Source organism: Macrosteles quadrilineatus, unplaced genomic scaffold, assembly GCF_028750875.1.
Source record: "Macrosteles quadrilineatus isolate MER2022 unplaced genomic scaffold, UCM_ALF_1.0 Scaffold_1__1_contigs__length_201487025, whole genome shotgun sequence".
NCBI classification, from domain to species: domain Eukaryota; kingdom Metazoa; phylum Arthropoda; class Insecta; order Hemiptera; family Cicadellidae; genus Macrosteles; species Macrosteles quadrilineatus.
This window is the reverse complement of record NW_026542594.1, coordinates 97,302,716-97,329,120: the sequence shown is the minus strand read 5'-3', so window position 1 is coordinate 97,329,120 and position 26,405 is coordinate 97,302,716. Positions and strand designations below refer to the sequence as shown.

Below are 26,405 nucleotides of genomic sequence, written 5' to 3'. Positions count from 1 at the left end.
ATATTCTACAAAATTTGTTGCATTGCCATATTAATTCAATAAGTTACATTAAACCCAAATACGTTTAAGAATCAATTTATTCGAACTAAAATTATTTACATTTTACCCTAACTATGTTGTTTCCGGGTCATTCATCAATTCATATACTCGTGTACTCGTGTGTTACATTGATTAATCTATGCACGATCATATATTTATAAATGCAGTAGTTATAACCTAACATTTAGGTAATGTTTAGTGCCCCCATAGGCTGTAAGATTCTTAATTTAGTCATTTATTTTGTTAATATTGACAAAACACTACAAACCTTAAGCTACGTACATTTAATTCAACTTTTTGAATGGCCCTTAGTGATGTTTTTTTTTTTTTTTTTTTTTTAATATAAACTTAATTTTTCAATTTTTTTATTATCGTATTTAATTTAGTTTTGAGTAAGTTTTTGTGTTGCTTTACTTTTATGTTTAGCTGAATGAACGTAACGTTTTTTTATTTATTTGACGACTTTAAACTATAACTTAACTATAACTTATTGTAAATAACTAAAAGAGACGACGTAAACAGTAAACATTATATAAAATAATTAAGTTTGTTCATGATTTATGTTTATACGTATATTCAGGACCAATATGTCTTTGGATATTTTCTTGCATGTTAAATATCCAATCGAGGAACGTTTGCTGTGCATCCATCTTATTAATCTGACCTTCTATATAGTATACTTAACACAATAAGGATTTTCTCCGTAACACCCCTTTTGCACCAGTCCTACACAACCGGTTTATACGATTGAGGTGGAATTATAAAGCTTATGATCAAGCGGAGTGACGTTTGGTAATTAAAAAGGTAATATCCTCTAGGCCTTCACCCCCTACTCTTTGTTTCATTCCTGGAGAGAGCTTTCAAAGGTCCATTGATGCGGATTAACTTTCTTCATGGCAGTATTTAAGGTGAATTAATTGTAGTGTAACAGCTGCCTACTTCAGTTGGTTGTTTGACAACAGTCGGATTGTAAATAAGAGACACAACATTTTATGAAAAATAATAATAAATAGGCTACTTGTACTGATAATTAAAACATGATAGAGGTATCTACAATATAATTTTTATGGTATAAAAATACAACATACCTATTTAAAGATTATAAATAATTATTTTTATAACTGGCCTAATTAGGTCAAACAATCAGATTATAATATTATTTATCATGTCAAGGTGTTTTATTTGATGTTAATTTGTTTCAGCTATAACTGTCACCTTTAAAAGTTAAAATGGTATTGTTTAGTTCGTTATGCTTCAGAGACGGTTGAACCCCATTATAGTGCACAATTTGTGCACGGGTCTCCTCACAGGATATAAAACCGTATATGTTGGTGGCCAGATTGTATGGCTTAATTTTATCGTAATGAAGATTTCAAGGCCCTCCTGCGTAAACTGGCTCTTAATAACTAATTAAATACCCTTACAACCTCATTGCTGAGATTGTATACGAGATTGTATATCATGTCGTGCAGAGTAGTACTTGGGTAGAAGAACAGGAGTAAGAAAAGCCATCATGGCAATGTGTTACGGTATTTTAATTATTAAATTCTAAGCAACTCTTTGATAACAAATCCCTAATGTATCAAGTGAAAGTAGTCACTGAATAAGTGAAGTAGATACGTTAATGTCTGGGAAAGAAACTTGAATATAGAACTACAATGTAAGATCGATGTTGTTTACGTGAATTGTTGCCAAATTCGTGTTTGGTGTTTACGAAATGATAATCCACAGAGGACGAATACGACCTCAGAGAAGGTGCTTTCTCATCAACTACACAGTAACACACGTCCAAACATTTTGGTACATTATTTACTATGATTTACTGTGAGACGTAACATAGAATCAGTCAATATTTATCACAGGCTCTTAAATTTAGTAATAAAGTATTCAGCTCAGAAAAATATAGCTGTAAAATTTCTTCTAAATAAGTATTTTAACATTTCTGTATATTAGTTATAGGTGGTGAACGATTTTTAATATTCTTTTGTTTTGCTTCAAGTGTTTATAAGACATTACAAAAATATTAATTTTCTGTAAAATATAGTATTATTTTTCTCACCTTTTATTAATGTTAACTCTATTACAAAACTTGATGGTTGCCTAGGGAAATCTAAAATTATGTAAAAACTGTCGTGTAATAAATGAACGAATATGAACAAGCCATTACTTAATGTCGAGAATGCTTGAGGATGGAGGGCACATTGTTGTTGAATAAATGGCGTCATTCCACTTCGCCAGTGACTTTGCTTTTTTACTTAAATGCCTTGCATACTTTAGGTAACTTGTCTATTCATGTTTAGTTGGATATTTTTTATGTTAAAGTAAATTGTAGGTTTCTAGTTCAATAAATCGTAATGCATTTAATTCCTATAATTCAAAAAGCAAGCAAGGACACCTTAACTGTATTGCAAAACATAGCCGTTGGCTTTTTTCGATTCCCATAAACCCACTTAATGAACAGGGAATTGACTTCAGTTCTAGATGAGATAAGTCGGTCTCTTCTGACCCCAAACTCCCCCCTCCCACCAAACATGAAATACTAACCAGCTTCTCCACTGGGCACATGAGGACAGTTGCTAAAATATCTTGAACTAATCTGAACTTATAAAACATTGCGTTATCAATGTTGATTATTATCTTATACATATTGTTCAATCACATGAAGCTTAATAGTTAAATCATGTAGCTAAGGATTATGGAATTAAATTATTAAATTAAGGTGAAGAAAACCTATTAACTGAAATAATCAAAACAAATTACACGAATTTACAAGTGCGGAAGCCAATTCCAAAAGAAAGTTAGAAGGGTTCAAAATATAAACGATTACCTTATACTATAGACGAATTTGTCTATGCTTTTACTTAATATGCATAGACCAATTTGTCTATGATTATAATTACCGGTATATTATAAACTCAAATGATATTATAAAAAACTCTTCATTAAATAATAGTCAGTTGAAAACTATCGTTCATATATATATATATTTATATATTCTATTGTTTAATAGCATGATTATAAAAAATATATAGCACAAAGATGCCTTTTAAAAACTTATTTTAATATTAATATAGTTTTCAAGCATATTCAAATATTATGAAATATTAATAACAAAATTTATAAGAGAAAGAAGGGGTTGCAATTTTTTCAAATTTCTAATATGCAAATAGAATGTTAAAATATGACACAAAATGCACTAAATAACCAAGTTTTAGCAAAGAAGTATCTGAGAGAGACGTTTTGAAAAACAGTATGTACCCCTGAGGCGGTGTAGCCTTTACCAGTGTAAACAATACTGAGTGTGAGGTCTCTAATAATTACTGTAGCTTCTTGTCTGTCTGCTCTACTGAGTTACAATAATTACTTTCTTAATCAACTGTATCGGACTGGAGCAAAAGCTAACAACGAATATGACAGTGCTGTGGCAGTTAAAACAACTAATAATCTGAAATAGTGTTTAACTTTGATTACACATGATATTTAAGATGAGATTTAAAGAATAACTTGCTATTAAATCAATTATAGTTGTAGATAATATATAGGCATTGTTATAGTACACTATTTCCCACCTCTGAACAATATAAAGGAATGAATAATTAATAAAACTCTCTTTATTCTTCTCTTTACATAATATTACAGAATATTCACACTATACAAACTAAATTACATGTTTCAAATTAAATTGTTAATTCTGTTTGTAAATTTATAAAAAAAACACACTTTCACACTTTGGAACAATAAAGTCTGCATCTTGAGAACAAAACCTGTGTGGGATATTTACCCCTGAATTGCACAAAATACCTCAAGCTAGAAGGACTGTGGCCGACACACTGGTATACAATATTCGTTCGTACTTTATAATAAAGATACAGCATTTATGGCTTCTCTAAAAATAGCTAATGTAATTGCTTAGTTAAAATCATCTTAGTAGGCTAGGGTATATTTCTTAAACAAAATTAGTTATATTAAGCTATACAATATGAAATACTATCAAAAAATTTTCTTAGTTATAAGGTATGAAAAATCTTTTATTTTTTGGAAATTTAATATGAGTAATATTGCAATATGTGGGAAAAGGCAAATAGACATTGTCAACTTCAAATTATAAAGATTTAATCATTTTGTTACACTTACTAAGATTTTATAAGATTTTTGGCTAATTTAATCTCTTTTGGTAGAATATTAAAAAAAAATAGGAGCTAAAAGTTGATAACATTTCTTAAAATGAGTTAAATTTGCCTTGGATACGCTGAATAAAAATTTTTGACTTAAAGTTAGTTTCTTCAAATTTATGGTTTGATTTCTGTCACCACTCATGTCAAAAAATGTCCTTAGAACTTTAATTACATATAAACTCCTTAAAGGCAGAATCGCTAACTTTTTGAATAGAGGAGTGATCCTAGGATCCTAGTAGTAGACCCTAGTGACCCTAGTATGATCCGACCTTTTTTCCTGGTAAGCTTACGTATGAACGACTTCTATATAATAATATAATTGATTTTATTATAGTTTTATAGGTACCTCCAAACAGTCCTAAGTAGGTAGAAAGTGCTAACATATTTCTTGAATTTCTTCTTCGAATAATCTAAATGATTATTTCAAGTTACTCCTGAGTCCAATACTAACCCTAGGTATTTATTTTCTATTACTTGTTCAATAATAGGACAAATGCAATTTCTTACCTCTAAACATGACAAATTATGAAATTTTAAACTATTAGAGAAATATTCATTTCTCTATATATTGAAAAGCGTGCATTTGGTCTTTGGGCTCATCAGCATATATTTTTTTGTAAACTATCTAAATTCCTTTGCATGTCTGCATTCATCAGGTTTAAGAAATTTGCTTTATAAAATAATTCTATATCGTCGGTGAAGGCAATGAGACTTCCCCATTGCAGACATCATTAACATAAATTAGAAGACTGTGCTAGATATAACATGTATGATTAAATTAGTGCAAGAAAGAAAACTATATACAGTAGTTAGCAATGCGATGTATTGACAACATTTAGAAACTGTCTATATTTCCTTTTTATTTGCAGGATTTGTGGATCTGTTAGCAACGAATAACAGATCTTTATAAATTGTAAATGAATCCTTAGAAAAGCGATGGCATTTTCTGCCAAGGAGACAAAAACTGGTAAAACTCCAAGGCAGGATTGATGATGTTACGATTGTTCATTACGTCAACCTGCTTTTATTTACTTTCTTCCATTGAATTCAGTAAATTAAAAATTCAAGTAGAAACTGAAACTACCATTAGAAACTTAGAAAGTACCATCTGAAACTACCATTACAGTATATTTTATAAGAAAATGTTTAATATAACCAACATTCCAATTTAATCCAATTTAATATTGTATCTGCAACGAACCCCTGAATAAAGTTGTAATAGTTAGTTTTCATATATAATAGTTAAAAACTTATTTTCTCTGGTGTGTCATATACGTAGTATTCTGCTTCTTATAACACTAATGGATAATATAGCACATCCTTATTTTAATATAAGTTACGTAGTTTTATATTTGCGCATGCAACTATAAGTTTCATATTCGTTAAATTATAACTGTATCCCAATCTATATTATTTAATGATAATGGTACTACCATACTGAAAACCCGGGCACGTTTTACGTTTGCTTCGTCTATAATAAGTGTTTAGGGACAAAAATTATTGTATTGAAATAAGATCTTCTCTAGAATATGTACAACCAATTTTTTTACCCGGGCTCAATGATTTTGGATAAGTTCATTTTCCTAACATCAATTCATTTTAGTTTAAAACTGATGCGTCTCCGGTCCGACAGCTGAGCGAAGTGAAAAATATGTAACAAATGATCTTCTTTGTAAGAAAAGTGTTTTATAAAAAAATTTGCCTATAATATAATACAATATAACAACTTAAGTCGTCCGCTGATTAAACATACTCCAAAAACAAACTTCTTACTTATACTGTAGAAAACACTACCTTAACCCATGTGGACCATCTACTATTGCATGTCTACTGTTTATATGCTTGAATCGTAGATCACACATCTTACCGTTATTTAGTGTGAAACTGTTAGTTGACATCAGTGCATTCAAATGTAGCCAACACGAAACGCTCATCTGTTCATTGTTACAATAGAATGATAGAATGATAGACTTGCACTGTTAAAAACTTTAAAACCACGTGTTTCTAGAAGCCTATTTAGATTAACATTGATTTGACAATATTCTATTGTAATTACAGTAGTTGAAATTCTTAGTTCTTATTCCCATTTAAATGAGAAGGCAAAAACTAGTAGTAGTACTAGTAGTAGTAGTAGTCAATTTAGTGAATGTAAGCTCACTCAACCTTTCCCATATAAAACATGCATGAAACAGGTCTCGCAGATTGTACGATTAGAAGTCTACTTGCACAGTTTTAAGTCAATAATAGTCTATTTTAGATAAATTTTAAATTGCCAATCAATAACCAGTTCGATAAAACAACTCATTCAAATGGTTGGTTTTAATTACAAGTACACAAATATTATTTGTTATGTTTCTAAAACCATCAAGCCGACATCAGCGCGCTCAAACATATCCACATGATACATAGGCCTACTTTAAAACCAGTAAATATTTCAGTCAATGATAAAACAACACTCTAGCTTATTCATAGGTTAAAATAAACATCGAATCGACAATTCGCTAATAGGCTACAAACAATTAATTTACATTACTGGTTTTATCTAATCTAGATTTATGGAAGGAAAATCACTAATGTGATAAACCTATTTGATCACTGGGGGTTTCCGGGTTCCCGATACATGCTGTGTATGCTTTCGTCAATGGTCTTCACACACATTATTGTCCTTTGTTTGCCTAACGTATTTAGGTCGTACATTGGCTTGTTTATAACATATGCTATACCTTTTTGTTTATTTAATGTTGTTATTTCGTAACTAGCATGACAACCATAAGCCCAGTTTACGTGTGTTCATTATCAAATTGAAATTTATTTACTCAAAATAACTTCCAACTGATTGTTGAAATAATCTTGGTGAGTTTAGCTCAAATATGTTCATCCTTTGTTGTGTGACAAGTTTACAAGGCTGCGTAAGTCCCGATCTCAATCAGCTCCGCTCAGTTAAATATTAAGGATTATTAATCAACATATAAGCAAACCTAGGTACTCGTTAAACCTAATGTTATTTAAATAGTTCAATTGAAAATAAATTCAGCCAAATGGAAATTCGCTTGGACGGCAGGTTTGCTGCGGTGGGGGTATTTATTATTGCTGATTGTCTAAAACCAATAACTGTTAGCCGAAATTTGTCTTGTAAGAAGTTATATAGTTTTAAAACATTTAATGTCACGTATACCTAAGATACCCCTTCCTTTTCCTAGTACAGGTCTTCTAGCATAAATTAATACACTATAGACAACCATGGCTACGTTAGGATTATAGCTATTGTATTTATAGGCGTATGGAAGGGACTGCCTTTTAATTTCTAATGTGAGCCATAGCGGTTGACTGGTTAATCGAGTTTGGTTATGGACTGATTGTTTACGCTTCTGTGGACATTATGCTACGCATCATTGAGCACTCAGGATCTAAATGACGTTATTACTGGAATGGTTCACAATACTAAAATAGTGATTCTGTTATATTTAATGGGTCATTATTATTTCCTGCGAGTTTTAATTTTGACAAAAATGTAACGTACAATTTTCAGAGATACTGTATTTCGGTTTCTAGTAGGATGTTTTCATTTCACATTCTTCTTATACGTAAAACATATCTATAACATCATTAATTATTAATATTATTTAATTTTGTGTTAAAAAACATCCATTAACAGTATAATAGATGTCATAGAGGGTACAGTTACGCTGTTTAGTTCATATGTGCAGATATATACAAATGAAGTTTACAAATCATATGAATGCCTAATGAATATACTACGTAGATTCACTATTCAGAGATCAACGTTGTCAATGTGAAGTAATAATTCTGCAAAATTGAAATATAATAATTATTGTTGCAATTAATTAATTTATTACTGAATACCTATATAATATTGCTATGAATACCATACACCATACCATACCATACATAGAATTACCATGCTTTTCATATTACCTGACAAACTTCTTTATCACAACTGTAAACAAAGTTGAAATTTACTTTGCATTAAAAGTGAGATTATGGCACAAAAAGATAACAGAATTAGAGTGTGGTCGCCCGTGTCAGAGCTTTTACATTAACCAGATTATCGCTGGACCCTGGAGGGAGAACACAACTAAAGTGTTCTGTCGCTCTTTGTGATTTTTCTTCACTTGTTATACGCTTAGATTTGACATTAGATTTATAATATTAGATAATCTATATATGTATATAATAAGCTAAGCCGATTTTTGCGAACAGAACTCCTCCCTTATTTTTTGACCGATTTTGATGATTTAAGTGTCAAAAAAGACCCTGATCTGTAGTTTTGCAGTGGTGTTCATTTTTTAAATCTTAATTAGTTTAGGCAGGATCTTTCATCAAAGTTGTGCTTCCTCCCATAAGGTTAACATGGGGGAATCTATATAAATTTATTTAATTGGAAACTTTGTCTCCACTAATTTGAACGCTTAGTAGAGGTGTCTAAAGAAAGGTCTTGGTATTTAGACGAACCATCAAAAGAAAAACTAACTATATTCCCTAAGTAAGAAGTAAGTTTCTTAAGTAAGATTGGTAGATAAATTGGGGCTCTGCACCAGTGACCTTTAAAGTTCCCTCCCCAGATTTGTCAGATGGGCTATATGGATAATTTTTCACTACATTTGATTGAAACAAGTGTTAATATTTAAATTGTATTTTTAACAACATACATTTATTAGGGAGTTGAATTAGTAAAAAGAAGGCTTTTTGTAATTTTATTGTCTTTATTTTCTTCTCCTCTCGTAATGTTTTGCAATATAATGTTCCATTACGAAATCAGTGGAAAATCTTAATAACATCTTTTACATAAAATCTTAATATCTTAGTAAAAAAACTCTTAAAATTATTTTTTATTGGATTTTCTTATATCTATATCTATTTTAAGGTTTGGTGTCTGCCTTTATGCCCACTTTTGCCTATATTTTATAATGTTATTCAAGATAGATCATCATAGGTTCATGAGATTATTGTCATGTTTTTAATCATTGGAAAATATTTGATGGTGTAATACAATACAAGTGCAATAGGGCAAGTTCCCCATATGAGCCGTCTCTATATTTTGTTAAATTAATAGTGGTTTACAGCAACTGCATTATATTTTTTATAATTTTTATGAAAAATAATTTGTATGCCTGAATTATAATTTATTATTAATTTGCTATTGAAAGTCATTAAGCTGGAAAATTTAAATTTACTGCAGAGTTTTCAGAGAGCTTTCTAAAGTATTGGATACATGAGTTGTCCCTCATTTAGATACATATTATGTATGTTGTGATTAAGTGTACTTGGGTTAAGCTACATTTTCATTTTGATGTATAACTACACAAAATAAAACGATGCCATAATGGCGCAGTTCTTTGCTTTTCGTAATTCAAAGTTATTAAAAAGATAGAATACAAAAGACGGATCCAGCATTCTTGGTAAATGAACGTAAACACATTAATCTGCGATGCAAATTGATCCACAGAGCCACATAGGCCAACGAGTTATCACACTGGATATGAAACATCACATTGAGCACCGTGTAATCAGTAACACACGAGGGAACTGTTGATGACCGATCTATGATAACTTGAAAAAATAAAAACTGCTAATCATAATCTTAGTCTTGTCTTTTTTTTAATTTGTATATCAACGAGAAGGAGGTGCAATAACACACAACTATAGGGAAGCATATTACCGTTACTAACAGAATATTATTATTGAAAAAAAATATATTTATACAGTTGAATCATAGAATTTTACATATTATTAGCTTATGTTTGGTTTCGTCTCAATTTATTTGCAAATAATCTATATATAAAGCCAAAAGTACCCATGAACTTTTGAGAAAACTACAAGTCACACCCCCATAAACCATATACTTAAAATGTTCGTCATGACGAGAAACCTTGCGCAAAATGATCCATTATTTCATAAGTTGCCCTATAAGGTCGTAATTGCTTTCCAAAGGGAACTTTCCATTTACCTAATGTTAAAAATACCTCAGCTGTTATTATTTGTTTGTATTCTGCTTTGTTTATTTCATCTTAACTTAACCAATCAATAGTTTTATTAATACTAATGTAGTAAAATGGGGTGGAGCCCGTGGGTAACAGCTAGTTTAATTAGTTGTCCTTTTCTCATACGAAAAATTGAATTTTTAACCCGGTTTACGGTATAGGTTACCAACCAAATGTAATTTAACGTGTGTTGAGGCCAACTTACCTTAATCCGTCCTTAAAAATCTGTCTCTTGAGACATAAAAACAACCTCAGTTATCCTTTATAAGTAAAGTAAAAACAGATTTCACATTAGTGTTCAGGCTTGCCTCTAGAGGTGGTCTCGTCCCAGCGATTTAACTTGTCCAAAGTAGTAGCTATCAGACATCGTTGTAGGCCTGCAAGCCCCCTCTCAGTTACCATAGTTGCTGTTGCCATAGACACCAATGCTAAATAATTTATCTACAGATCCGTGAGAAATTATCTGTTCCAAAGACTTTAAGTATGGACAAATCGTGACTAGATTCTCAAGAGCTGGATCTATGATGGTTCTTGAAGAGTGGAAAATAAAGTTTAATCCCCGAAAAACCAACACTTTTTCATCTGAAAACTATTTGTGTGACATTAACGACTTTTATAAAACGTTTTCAAACAAAATAAAACTATGAATGTACTTAGTTTTAATAACGTAGGAAATATACCATTACTAATTTAAATTTAACAGACGTTTTTCTAAACAAAGGATTAATATAATCTTTGATTTAGCGCGTGATGTAATGCCAAAGACATTACAAATCTTTTATCATTAATGTTACACTACCTTACATCTTTATGTAGAACTGTTTATCTGCAAAGTATTTTAAATGTATGCTAACCAAAAAATTATAAACTAGGCAAAAATTAGATTTACCTACTACAGTATCAAATAGTAGAATTTGTCGTAAACATTCCACGCAATGGATAGCATTGTATCGGGAAATATTACATTAATGTCAGAGGAGTGCCCAAGATATTGGCCCAATAATGATGTTACAACTTCCTTCAAGTTTTTCTCAAATACTTGATATTCAGTCGGATACTCAGTACTCATCTTAAGATTGTTGTATTTCTCGCAATGGTCCAATAATTAGGTTGAACTACTTAACTGTATTACATTTAACAACTTCGATATACATTATTCTTGGGTTTTACGTAAGTATAGGTTACAGTTGAACATATTTGTGAATTGTTATTTCATATACAATGTACATGACTGAGGTGTTGGATAAATTGTGTTGAAGAGCTCTACTTGGGAAGGCAATCTTAATAATTTACTGTTTTCTCCATACTATTTCCACTACTTACTTTAAATAATGTTCAAAATGCTATTCTTCCCAAAAAGTATAGACTTTAAACATTACATTTATTGTAAATCTATTATATCTATTTGTATTATAAAATTAATACGGATAATAAATTTTTTATCTTCCGTTTTAAACCATTTTAATGGTGCTAGTATTATCACTGAATTCATGTTACTGATATGGTTATTCTATTTCAATTGTTACTAAGCCCCGTGTGATTGAGTAGTATCATCGCAGTCAAGTCACAAAGTAGAATTATTGATGAACTCTATGGTAGTATTACAGAACGGCGTCGGTAGCAAAACATCTAATTACCTGTTTTACACAAAGGGTGTTATTTCAAACAAATGTGCAGAGCAGTAGGACTACATGGCTATCGGCCAGGATCGAGGAACATTGAAATTGTATGATAATTATTTGGAGCATTGTGTAAAACATGACTCCCCGACACTCATACATTATATAATTTTGCTAATGATAATAATTGTGGTGTTTACTGTCAAATATAAACTGACCAGCAGCATTTCGCGAATGGTAAGGGTTTTGCAATGCATTATTAATTTTCTTAAGAGAAAATTTAAATTAATCCATGCCTTTTAATGGCATGGACTTTTTAAAAATATCAACCAATTAAAATACATTTAAACAAGACTTATTGACCGCTTCACGCTAACAACTTAGAGCTCCATGATGTCAAAGACCCCATCTATAAGGTTTAAATTTAATTTTTGTTATTATGATTTCCACTGGTGTAAATACGGTGTTTTATATGATTTTTGTCAAGCTATATCGTATCCAGTATGATTAAAGAGACCTGCAATTGTAATAATGTAGTTATTATATTAAGAATGAGTACGATTTTGAGGTCTAACAGTAAGACTTCTTTATCCTTATTACAAACAAGTGACAATTATTCACAGATGAGTTTTCTCTCCTGTACCAAGGTTCAAGAAATTGTATATTTAATTAATTAAGTAATCTACATTTCTTTTGTTTTAAAACGCAGTTTTATTGACCTTTTATTAGATAAACTTTTTAGAAGGAATTCTAAGTCTTCATTAGCATAAAAACAACTTTGAAAAATACAACTATATAGTACATAAATGCAGTATATAAAAATATACTGAAATACAATACCGTACTATCCATTTAAATTCAAGCCGCTAAACAATAATTACTGCAGCTCTTATTTTTATTTATTCTTCTTATGTATACTTAGATTTTGCTAGAGTTAAATTTGTAAATTTTCCGGTTTGTAAAATTTGCTCTCTATCTTCTTACTGAAGTACCACACACTGTACTACACCATTTATACACTGGTTACCATCCAAATCTACGTCAGGAACTCACAACCGAAAATAAACTTCAAAAAAATAAAAACAAAAATGACTTGGAAAGATAAATTAATGTTTTACTGGTATGGGTTATCGTCTATGCAATATATTGCACCGATAATTATGATTGATTTAATCATGCATCATTTCAATTAGTTTATTCTTCTTCGTTTGGATATCCGAATTACCAAAAACAGTAATGTTTCGGATACGCTGTCTTACATGATGCGTTGTTATTTCAATACGGTACGTAAATCGATTAGCGACTCCTATTTAACAGTTCGACGAAACTGATTGATCGAATAATCAAGAAGCTATTAATATTCAAATAGCTTTTTCACTATATGGATATTTTCAAAAATATTTTTTCAGACCAGGAAAGTTTACTGGCTACGTGAATAAGACACTCCCACCAATCATGTATAGAACGAGTAGAGAACAATTCGTGTTATGTAAAAGCAGTGAATCCTAAAACTCGAGAACAACAATAAAAAAAACTTTTATAAACTAATTCGTATCCATCACTAACATATACAATGGGTACTGTCCCGGGCACTGGATTTAAGGTATTATAGAACCAGGATCTATTAGGGAGCCCGGCCGTCACCAAAGCTTTCAAGTTAACCAGATTACCGTTCTGGTGGACTAAAGTAACCTGTCAGCTAATCTCTTTTGCATCGATTGTCAAGTGTCCGGTTTTACATTTTGTAGTTTGAGAAATTTTATTTTACTCTCGTATCACAAGAACATGTAGTACGTTGGCTTTAAACTGTATCCACAACCAATAGATTTGATTAACTTACCTACAAGATAGTTGCTACCACTATAATGAAAGGTAAAATAAAAAAAAAATAAATAAATAAAAATCTATCAGTTAATTATTATCATTGACTATTGGATACAGTTGTTGTATTATTAGTCAAAGGTATTATGGACAAAATTCTTCAAATAATTTTGTAAAGAACAGACAATGAACGGATATGCATAATCTTTATCACGAGGGATTGCAACATCCAATTTCAATGGTCAATAAAACTGTTTAAAAAGTTTTGAATGGTTTCCAGTGCGATGCAACACAGTGTAAATTAAATTATTCACGGTCATAGACACAGTTAGAACTTATTAACGTTTACCGATCCCAAGTTGTGTATATAATTCAAACCCTACTGCGTGGAAATGAATGTTAAGACGCAGTAAGCCTTGAAAGGCTCTTGTTCGGTGCGATCCATTATGTCCATTTAACACAAATTAATGTCATTTGTTCTGAATTAGTTTTTGAATGGGAATTAATTGAATGGTAATAAATAGTACATTTAATGTTGAATGTACAGTGATTCTTTTAAAAATAAAACATTAAGTGGAGGACGAAAACACTAGTAGCCTACCTGATAATATTGCATTAAAATTTGAGCTTGTTATATTCTCTGAAGGAATATGTTGTACTTACTTAATACATGTATTAAGAACTTTTGTTTACCCTGTTGAATAACATAAACGGGGTTCTCTCGTGTTAAATAAGTCAATACAAGGAGAACCTGGACATCCAGTTGACATTCAAAACATTTCAACGTCACGGAGTTCCTAGGTAAATTAATACTCGTAAACAGTTTGGCAAGGTTCCAATAATGGTATTTTAAGTCACAAACCTTTTTTATAAATTGGAATCACAACATGATTAAATAGTTGAAATTGTCCTCCATCATAAATATCTACTAGTATTGTCATCGGATGATTTGTAAAAAATACGTGATCATTACGAACATTACCAATAATGTTGGCTCTAATCGTTGAGTCTACAAAAAAAGTGTATTCTATAAATATTTGATTTGAATTTGATAATCTTAAAACTTAATTGTGCAGCAGCAATGCCGATACAACAAATACATTTAGCGAGTAACAAAGAGTTCAATTCCAGCGCCTTCAACTTGGAGTGGCACAATGTGTTCTTGACAGTTTTACAAATTATACAGCAACAACAGAAGGCGCTGCAGACAGTGGTGAGTTATAGATTGCGTAGTAAGTAGCAGATTGTTATTGTTTCTAAATACGTGTTAAATGTATATACGTGTTTAACTCTTTTTTAAGATGGAAAGAGAGAAAAACAATACATCAAGTAACTTTGACCATAAAAAATGTTAAACACTGTCCTTGAACAATGCTATTTTATGTAGTTACAAAACCATTCTCTACGCCTGTGTTTGAAAAGTTCCAATATGACTAATTTTTGTTTACTTGCCAAAAAGATGTTTTTCAGAAAAAAATCGAACTTTTTCGTTCTATAGTAATAAAATGCTGAATACGAAGATTAAAACGCAATACATGATATCGAGAACATGATATTTTTTTATATGGAAGTGGTTAAGACCTATTAGTCAAAGACCTAAGTAACGAAGATGTGGAATACGAATTAAAATCAATAAGTCACCCGAATATTGGCAGTTATGATGTAAACCAAATATATTTCAGTCGACTTTATTCTCGAAAAAAATATAATTATAATACATTTAGTTGATGGTTAACAAATATTAAAAAATGATAATCATAAGGTATTTTCCCAACGGGACGTTTTTCACTCAACATGGCATGCATTTTGTCATACTAATCAGCGAGCAATCTAACCAAAGCATGCACTAAAGCATACACAATCAACTCTTCCCAAAATAAAATAATTATCTAAGGATACAAGAATTTGACTTCAACAATAATATATCTAAAAATAATAATATATCTACATCTTTGCAATGAGATTTATTATTTTGAAATAGCTGTCTTAGGACACGAGATTAGGTCTTAAACAAACATATACACATATTTATTTACAATCAGAACTATATTATTTTTAAGTTCAGAAATAATACTAACTTGGTACGTAAGGTAACGATCGTCAAAATAATTATAAAAAATTGAGATCAACAAAAAATACTGAACAAAAACTAAGCCAGGATCCAGTTCAAAGTCAAGGCCGTTTGTCACTCTGGTGATGTGAGATGTTGATCAGCTGATTGAGCTAACAACAGCTGACTGGCTAAGCTTGCCAAACGTCACCTGAATATTGCATTACCATGTCTGACATGTCCAGATCGTTTAATCCAAATATTTTTCAAACTCTTTCTGTAGCAGGTATCTCCAGTTTTATAAAGTGTAAGTAAGTTTTATCTACGGAAAGTTTTTTTCAGTTAGCCTTTATAGAATGATGAATTAATTAGCCTTTAATTCAATTTTTAGGATCGAAAATATTTACTTTACCACCTTGTTAACTTGCTTTACTTCAAACGTTAACTTATCATCGTTGTGATCGTTGTGTAAACTAATGTAAATTAATGTAAAGAAAATAATGGGCACTTTCCTGTTAAAGGTAACATTCATTATTATCGATGATTTTTGTCGATATATCGATTTTTTTCCTTTACGATGACTTACATTACAAATTGACAGCTGATATTTAGGCTAAAATATAGTCTATTACATGGAAAGAAATGAATCTGTTGAAAGCTAACCTAACATAACCAACCATACTTGCTGTACCATTTAAAAATTCCGTTTGATAACAGAAAAGGCAAGTGGAGAATATTAAATGGAGTTTTTAAATGTTACAGCAAGTTTAGCAAGTTTGGTTAGTTTTGTTAGGTTAGTTTAGAACAGTTTTATTTCAATATTTTTTTAATTGTTGATTGTCGATTCTGAACAATATTTATTTATCGTAGCTGACATGTTTCAATTTGTTAATATCGATATATCGAGAAGAAAATCATCGATAGTAATGAATGTTCCCTTTAACAGGAAAGTACCAAATAATGTTGTTTGATATAACTAAATATCTTATGTGAAAGAACCTGGGGACCGAGCCATGGCTCGGTGTATTTTAGTTCCATTGTGAAAGCAATATAAAGGATATTTACATTTTATTTACAACTAACATTGCTTTTTATTTTTTTTTGTTTTAGTGGAATTGCAATTTATTATGATGGGGATTTTAACCTAGCAAATTACAACAAATTAATTTATTTTACAGTCGATGGCAAAACTCACTCGTTTAATAGCCGATATAGACAGTTTGTTCAACAAACTTTTGCAACCCAAAATAAAAAAATGGCTTTAAATTTCATTTTTTTACGTAATTAGATTGTCTTGGCAGTTCTGCATTAAACTTGATTTTTAAAATTTTTAGTAAATTGTTAACAATAAAATTTTGTTATTGTTTTTGTTGTTACATACATGCATACATACAAGCAAACATTGCTCATATAAGAGTATAAGATAAAATCTCATTTAATATATCAAAAGTTGAAAAGCTTTAATAATTACTAACCCGGGTAATAAATAATAATTGCAGTTTACAAGAGGTTAACCATAATTGATTGCCAGCGAAAAACTTAACAAAATAAAAAGAAGGAACCAATGATGAAATGATATATATCAAACCTGTTTGACATTATAAATTATTGTTTTCTTGATCAAGGATTTAGTTTGCCGCATCAGTTGAAAAAGAATGCGGATTTGGCATTCAAACGACTTTGAACCCAAACAATGGAGCAGTTTGAAACTCACTAATCAATGATCAATGATCTCGAAACCAAAAACAGGATCCGAGACAAGGTCATTGGCTTGAATATACGCACACGCACTGGCAGACTAACCTTTACGTGTGTGTGTGTGTGTGTGTTTTCATACATTTATGTAGGCCTAACTCGTATGGGCATATGAGAAATAAACGTAAAACTACTAGGGTGAAGATATATGAATCCATAAATATATTAAGTCCATCGTGCATTGCAAGATGTTTAGCCAAAAGGGTAAGAAGCAAACACTTTGTACATATAATTTCTAACCGATTAGCTTTAAAAGCTTTAGACTTTTTTGTTTACATTTTATATCCAAGCTAGTTATTCAAACTATACCATTTAATTTATTTTGAGTAACTTATCATAATTAAACCGGTAACTTGACTCAATGTAATGTCTGAGTGCACCTGATCTTTGCTCATTTTTGAAAAGATAGTAGTTTGAAAATATATCCGTCACAGAAAATATGTAGACTAATTAGTTATGTGGATACTAATCCCTGGACATTTTTATTTTTAATGGTGATTTCCCTATACAAACCCTTAAAGTATAGGGGAAATCCGACTGAAACAAAAACAGCGTGAACGATTTTGATTAAAGTGTAATGTGTTATATAGTCCTTACAACTCAAAAAAAACTGTTAAAGCTCCATTGCTGTAAAAGTTATGGTGCAACATTTATTATTACATTTTTCCCCATAAAACCCTTAAGTAACGGTAAAATTGTGTTTTCAAATTATAGCTCGACTGATTTTGGTTAAATTTTGTAGATTATAGTCCTTTTAACGCTAAACAATACAACCCCCATTGCTGGTGAAATTTCGGTTCAAAGAGCACAAAACGTTTGCATTTGTAACTGTGCTTTTGCGTTGTTGTATGTTTTCCTCTGTAATTAATTAAAGTAAAACCTGACAAATTTTTGCATCGGTTTCTTATTTTTAAGGTATTATATATTACATCAGCCAACAGAATATATAACCTATGGTTATTAAATCTTTACCCTTGTCCGTTTATGTTTCCTTTGTTATGCCAATTTATGTTTATGTTGTCATGTGGGTTCTATTGTTCGTTGCTACGTGAACATTTTTAATCGTTTCTCTTTGACATAAAATTTATGGCTTATTAAGTAAATAATTTTTCTTCCTGGGTTGAAGATTTTTTTCTCCATGATTATAATTTAAAATGTTTATTTCACAATCCAGCGTCCAAAGAAAAACAGTTATATATTCTATGCCTATTGGATACCCAGATATTAAATGTGCTGATCCTGATAGGTTGTCTCTTATTTACTCGGGGAGTTATTGTAGGTGGCTTGTTTATCCATCCAAATGTTGTTAAAATCTTGCTTCCTTTCAAAATTTTGGCAAACTCTTCATGCCGTTCCAATTTTTTTAAGAGACGCGATTGTGAGTTTCTTTTAGCAGTAAACCAAGCACCCATTAGGTATGCGTTATCTATAAAAATGGAGATTCTTAGTGTACATTTCCTTTTGATACAGTATAAGACTATTTGGTTGGAAATTCTACCGTTAATTTGATTGCCATACACATTTCCTGACACATGGATTGTTAATGACTAATTTCATATATATGTATGACCATTGATTAATCTTTATATTTGTGCTATAACTTATTTGTGAAGATTAAATGTCACATGTTTTAATAATGTAAAATGAGTAAATAAATAGTTATGGAAATGTTGTACTGAAATTGACTATTCTTTTATTTGACTTTGATAATTTATCTGCCCTATACCCCAGTCGAGACGTACAAGTAAGAGTTGTTGACATCACAACACCAAAAAGTACTTTTCGGCGTCCGATGACAAAAATTGCCATTCTACCTGAGGAGGGGAAAGATGTTAATGACTAATTTCATATATATGTATGACCATTGATTAATCTTTATATTTGTGCTATAACTTATTTGTGAAGATTAAATGTCACATGTTTTTAATAATGTAAAATGAGTAAATAAATAGTGATGAAAATGTTGTACTGAAATTGACTACTATTTTTTTTTTTTACTCTGATAATTGACAATTTAATATGGATTATAGATTTAAAATGTTTAGGTGATAAATCCTTTACTTGCTCCGTGTTCCTAACCATCTCTTTACAGTAGACTGTACGTACAAAAAACAAAAGTATTTTCCTAGTGAAAAATACCTTTAATACACTATAAAACGAATTTGTATAAAATAGTAAAACCAATATCAAGGGAACAAACTGTTCATCTTAGAGTTAAAATTACCGCATTTGCACTATTAGTTAAGGACTTATATTGAAAATACAGTAGCTCATTCAAAGTTTGCACATTATAGTTCCATGTCTCATAATTTATCAGTTTTAATACTATCAATTTGATAGGAGTACTTAGTAAAACCATCATTTCAGTTTTACTTATGAAGAGTAAGTGTACTATAGAAGGATAAAATGAAAAGATTTTATATTTAGGAACTGTAAAATTTATTTATTGCATTGAGATGTTCAGAGTAGTTGTGTGGAGCAGTTGATGACCAGATTGCTAAGGGTGTTTTTGAGAATAGACATCAGGTTGACGATGTTCTCAGTAGTAATATCTGCCGTATGCAGAGTAAGGGTAGGCGCTGTACGGGTAAGCGGCGGCAGAGTAGGGGTAGGCAGCGGCAGAGTAGCTGTAGGCGGAGTAAGGGTAGGCAGCGGCAGAGTAGGGGTAGGCAGCGGCGGCGTAGGGGTAGGCTGAGGCAACGGGGTAACCTGTTACAGTAGGAATTAAAATAAGTTTCCACTATACTTACATTGTGTAAGGTATTGATGTGTGTTTTGTGGTTAATAAAAGGTCTATATTTTGTTACAAGTATAGGTTATAGGCTACGTTGTAAACTTGATCCTACAATCCAAAATATCAGTTAGAAAATACAGTTGGTTCTGAAAATATATTATCATAGTACACCAGTACAGCCTATTAACTGCTGGTTGCTTTGGTAGAAAGCCTTAACAAATTGTTTTGAGCTGATTAGAATATTATGTATATTGTTTTGGCATGGACGTATAAGGAGAATATTCGTGTTTCGCAACAGACTTTACATTGCATTGCATGTACTTCCACGTTTTTAACGACTAAATCATTTAAGCATCACATGAAACTCAATAGTTCTTCTTCGTCTATGTATTTACCATTCTATGTTTTAACTGAGTCAGTTGTCTTGACTACTTACAACACATTGTGATAGGCAACTATTTATCAATGTCTAGTATGTGTGTGTATTGAGTACGTACCGGCGGAGTAGGCGAGGACCTGTTTCTTCTCACGGCGCAGCTCGGTAGCACTCACTGCAACTACGACGGCCATCAGAGCCAACTGAATCAGAACCAACAAGTATTATTAACAACATGTTTATTTTGTTATAGTAACAAGCTAGACATACTGAACAATGGGTGTTCATTTTTAAAACTAAATACTAACTATTTGATTCTTTAAATTATTTCAAGCAGGAAAGCCTCATGGTAGTACGCATTGAAAATTAATTGTATTGTTGTTTTCCGTGCCTAACCAGTATTTAGGCATTTACCAGTTATCAATATATTGATTGCAACGAAACTTTAAAAACGCCTCCTGGGGTTGCGTTCTCATATTATCACAAACTGAGTAAGGGCATAGTTTTACTGTTATCTTTGTGGGTATAAAATTATATTATCAGTCCGCAATGAAAATGAAAATCATTATAAATATGATCAACCGTACACATTACCATGATTCTTATTTTTTTATTATATAATATTAATAATGTAAGTAAAATTAACATTAAACTGAACGTTTAATTACTGCATTTACGTGGTAAACTTACTAATTGAACAACACATCAATACAATCGGTCTTATGCATGACTAAAAGTACCCTTCACTCTTTTGTGAAGTTGTTGTAAGGTTTAAGAAATTAATATAGTAGATTACTTCAACCATTATATATTGAATAGCTTCTTGATCAGCATTGTACGTTTTATTAAATTTAGGGAAAGTAAATAAAGATACGTCTCATAACACTTAAAATATATATTTACGCTTATACTGTTACTCACAAGACGGTAAATATACAAAAGATGGTAAGTGGTGATCGATTTCGATTGGACACTCCAATCATCATCAGACCCAATAGGCGAATGACGCCAAAAGGGTCATTCGCCTATTGGGTCTGATGATGATTGGAGTGTCCAACCGAAATCGATCACCACTTACCATCTTTTGCATATTTACCGTCTTGTGAGTAACAGTATAAGCGTAAATATATATTTTAAGTGTTATAAGACGTATCTTTATTTACTTTCCGTATATCGAATAGGTATATTCTACAATAAAAGCATCCGGTTTTCTGTTGACATCCTCTAAACTAGTTTCTAGGGTCTCTACCAAATACTAAAAGCATAGATGAAGTAATATAATATAATATTACTTCATCTATGCTAAAAGTATATTATCTAACATTAATACTCTCGCCACAGCAAACCTGTAGACTAAGCGAAGTTCAATTTGTCTAAATGGATTTTAAACTCACTATTTTCATAAACAAGTCAACCCGTTTCAATAACATTAACTTTAACTATTACTTAGGTTTGCTGCTACGGGGAAGGGAAAAGGTGTTTTGATAAAATGTTAATAGTATAGGATGAAAGAAAAAATTGATCAAAATATATCCATCTGTTTGATTTTTTAACTTATTTCAAGCAGGAAAGTCCCTTAATACATACCACAAATTAATAATTTTATTGTTCCAAACGAGTATTTAAGCATTGTTAACAGAATTTAAGCAAACAAGAATCTATTTCTATTTCTCTATTAGAATAACGTGAGATAATTGTAATTGTTTGTTTGTAATATTCGCCGTTCCCATTATCGTTCAACGATGCTTTAGCATACGAAGTTGTTTTTAAGCTTTACACGCTGGCTCTAATAACAATTTGGCATTTCCATGTTTTAAGGAAAAATAAACCTTGTTTTTTAAAAACTTCAAAACCTTATGAGGTTTTGAAAATGATAATATATAATAATAATAATAATAATAATAATAATAACAAATAATACAACCAGTTTCCATGACACGACTTTGCTGGTTCGTGAACTCATTCAAGATAATCCAGATCTACACATTCTTTCCAAAAAACAAACAAAAATTACACGAGTTGTCGTGTCCGTGAATCTCGAGTAGTATTATCAATCTGAACGAATAGTGATTTTGCCCCCTGGGGACGTAAAAATAAAAAAAAAAATCGTCACAGGTCTAACTAGGGATCTAGTCTAAGTCTTTCAGTCCCAATCCTATCCTTTAAACATCTTTCTTAAAGGAAAATACGCTAAGGGCATATAACTGCGAACACAATTTATTGCAAAATAACATGGAAATAATCACTATGGAATGCTGAATTGTAGATTTGTCAATATAGTACGCAACATCATAAAGCCACCAACCTTAAACTGAACATTCAAGCTTAATGAACTGTAATTCATCGTTAAAACTATGTGTAGTTTTAAACATTATTATTTGGCGAAAATAGTTTACCTATTAATTTATTTGGTCATTTAGCAAACTACAGCATTACATTTCATTACTACCATTCCGTTTATTTGCCAACAGAGGCGTTAATGCCGTTGCACACTATCTATAAAACGTTACTTTTCCGTTGGCATTTTATCACAACAAATGTAAAGGTCATTACTATTAACGTAAGCTGATTGCGAACATTCATATACCGGAGATTCAGATGAAGATATCGAAATGTCACTACACTGTTAAAGATATGGAATGAATTAAGTAAACGTACTTTGAATGGAAGTGTTCAAGGGTTCGATGGCTAGCGGATGGATGTATTTATCAAGTAAATCTTCGTTAATGGTCTGCTTAGAGGATGAACTAATTGCAATAAACGTTTAATATTTGTTATGTTGAGTTATTTGGTTGTAATGTAATTGTAATGAAAATGTGGCATGTCGCTTGTATACAAGTATTAGGCTATACTTTTCTTAAATACTTGTTATCGTAGGGATATTGCATAAATCCTCATCTGACCCATTTAATATAATACTATTCCAAACTGTGGGTGACGAAAGCTGTATCTTTTTATAAGTGCTAAACCATCAAATACCAAAGGTCGGCATTTATGCGCTAATTTGATTAACCTTATCGATTAAGAATGAATCCCATAAGATATAGATAAGATTGAGTAAAGGTGAATTACTATTCTCAACTACTTACAAGAACTTTGCAGGAAACCATGTTGAGAGCTCGGATCTGCTGTGGACAGAACTGATGTCTTATCTCTGGATGTGAACTGTTTTATACAAGATCGGGCGTGGTGCATCGGACCTACTTCCCGGTCCTGGACACACACACACACACACACACACACACACACACACACACACACAAACGCTAATACATGTAATCTAAAGACGACCTTGGACACACACACACAATCTGTTTTGTTTGTTTTGTCTCGAGGGTTTTTTACCCTGGCAAAAGCAATTTGTCAGATTTTAATTTCTTTGACGATAGAAGTAGGTGACAAAATGTGCATAAAGATCACCATTAAATAAAGATCAGCATTATGTTGGCGCTATAGAAATATAGAGATCTTATACAAATAGCCGAAGGCATTCAACTAATGATTTATCCTTTGAATCGTACTGATATATCACATTGTATTTTTCTATATGTTATGGTATTTTTGTAATATTGAAACTATTGCTATGATCCTCGTGTATGGAGCATATCACACCTCTTCCCAGGGAACAGGTTTTTTCTATATGTGCACTGAACATATAGAAAGGTCTACAGTTTAAGTGTCTGCTCCATAACCACAAGACCGAGTCTCTGTCATCACAATTCAGATGTTTACAGCGTGCAGCTACCTACCTATATTAGTGCGGACACAGATATGATACGCTTACTGCTTCCGAAAAAAGTTCATCTAGCCTAATTTCTCAATTCGGATTGATTATCAAGAAGATATTACGGCCTCGATAAGAAATCCACGACGAAATATTTATGAAACGTAGATTTCAACAAATTCGAAAGCGGCTTACAGTGGTGGTTTACGGGGCCTCAACCGATTAACCGATTGAATACTGTGAGAGACAATCGTAGTAGGTAACTGTAGGATACATAACATTGGTTATGTCAAAGTAGAGCTTTCTCTAAGTTTAGTTTTTGGAAAGTGATTTGCCCAAACCAAAATCCAAGAACCAAGTAGTTCCCATGAGAGTGTCACTAACCAACCTCAGGGCTCATTTAGTTGACCCTGCATATTGTTGTTTCAGTTAAGATTAGCCATCAAATCAATCATAGAGTTAGGAATTGAATTAAATATAAATTATTTTCTCATCCTCTCAAACCTAAATATTATTCACAGTTGGTCGTGGTCTATCGTGGAAACCTTTTTAGGAGTTTTGAGTATCTGATGATTCGTTGTAGTTAACATTGTAGAGGCAGTAAACAATTATTATCCTTATCCTAATAGCATTGGTATACTCAGGATTACTACAGTAGAAGATTGGTAATAGAGAATAAATTAAATATAATTATTATTTGTTGACGCATATACCTACCTAGTAATTAGTATCATTTTAAGCCTTTTGTTCTAAATCACAAATTCGTTTACTTTATTAAATAATTGATTTCATCCTACATAAATGGCAGAATGATTAACTCTCGTTAATATTTATCAGGGAAGAACCAATCTTCTGGCGAGACAAGGATCTTGCAATCCAGGTCCAAGGCCCAAGCAGTAATAGCATTAGGGCATCGGGGGCAGCAGGATGGAAAATGTCAATGGACAAGGTTGTCAAATGCTCTACATCAAATACCCCACGCAGAGGCGTCATATTGTTCAACAGAGCAAAATACAACAACCACATTTTTGGGTGGGGCTATAGTTATTCATTTTATTTCTGTGAGACGTAAAATGGTACTGAAATTGTATACAACTATAATTACAGAGTACATAAGAGAAATCACATTCTAAACTAATGTTTATTTTTTTATCCCTTTAAACATTATTTTCAAGGGTGTTTTCGGATTCATTCTCGAATAAAAGTATCTAAATCAACCCCTCTTTTTTCCTAATTATAAGTAAACTGACACGGCTATTCAAATCATATCAGTAGATATAATTACTCATATCCGTACAAACCAGATTGTGCTCTTTAAATAAGTGAGCTTTATACATGATAGTAAGTTTATAATATCGATATTTATAAATTTTGTGTTACTGTATATATTTATAACACCTAACAATGTTTGTCTTTGCTTTAAGGTAACCAAACCATCCAATTCAGAGTCATCTGTGAGTATGGATTTGAAAAGTAATTTTATACTAGTTTAGGCTATGTAACGATTGCGTAAAGATAGTGTTAACAACACGAGTAGAAATTGTAAGGTACGAACGAGCCTTGTCAAATGGCTTAAAATCTTCTACGAGTGTCGTTAACACTATTTACGAGAGTGAGTTCACTACTATACCTATGACAGGGTTTTAATTACTATAAATCACTACTCAACATCATGAATGGCAATTTTTTATAACTTCTAAGAGAGCTTATGTTTTCGATTATAGCCTCTCATTGCCACTGACAGTGGTGCAACAAACACAGTGATTGCACCAAACACTAATTGCACCACTCAACAATTAAATTGGCCTTAACAGCTAATAAGTTAAAGTTAGAATATTTACCATTTTACTTCTTCTCTCTCAATCCTTGAACCTCATTGGTCCGTTACCCGTTTTGTCATGAGTAAAACTACGCTCTTATGAAAAAAAACAATACTATTATGTGAAACTATTCAATTCTAAGAACTGAACTGAAACGGCTACTTTAAAAAACGGAAATGGTCCCGGGTGCTTACCTAGTCTTACCATGCCACCTACGGTAATAGCTACTTCCCTATAGGAAAATTCGCTAAAAGAAAACAGTATTTAAAAATGTAACAAATACTTTTAAA

The 26,405-nt window shown here is 31.5% G+C and overlaps 2 protein-coding genes across 3 annotated transcripts in view; one reads left to right on the top strand and one right to left on the bottom strand.

Moving 5' to 3' along the window:
• Positions 1-26,405, top strand: part of LOC128992984 (GTP-binding protein Di-Ras2) — a 291,630-nt gene that overhangs the window by 123,300 nt on the left and 141,925 nt on the right. The gene's annotated exons all lie outside the window — the stretch shown is intronic.
• LOC128993622 (nematocyst expressed protein 4-like) lies at positions 19,877-23,762 on the bottom strand. Its single transcript, XM_054417684.1, has 3 exons — positions 23,661-23,762; positions 20,693-20,774; positions 19,877-20,170 (listed from the first exon to the last, which is right to left on the bottom strand). Exons 1-3 carry the CDS (start codon positions 23,679-23,681, stop codon positions 20,001-20,003), a joined length of 273 nt encoding a protein of 90 aa, XP_054273659.1. The 5' UTR covers positions 23,682-23,762; the 3' UTR covers positions 19,877-20,000.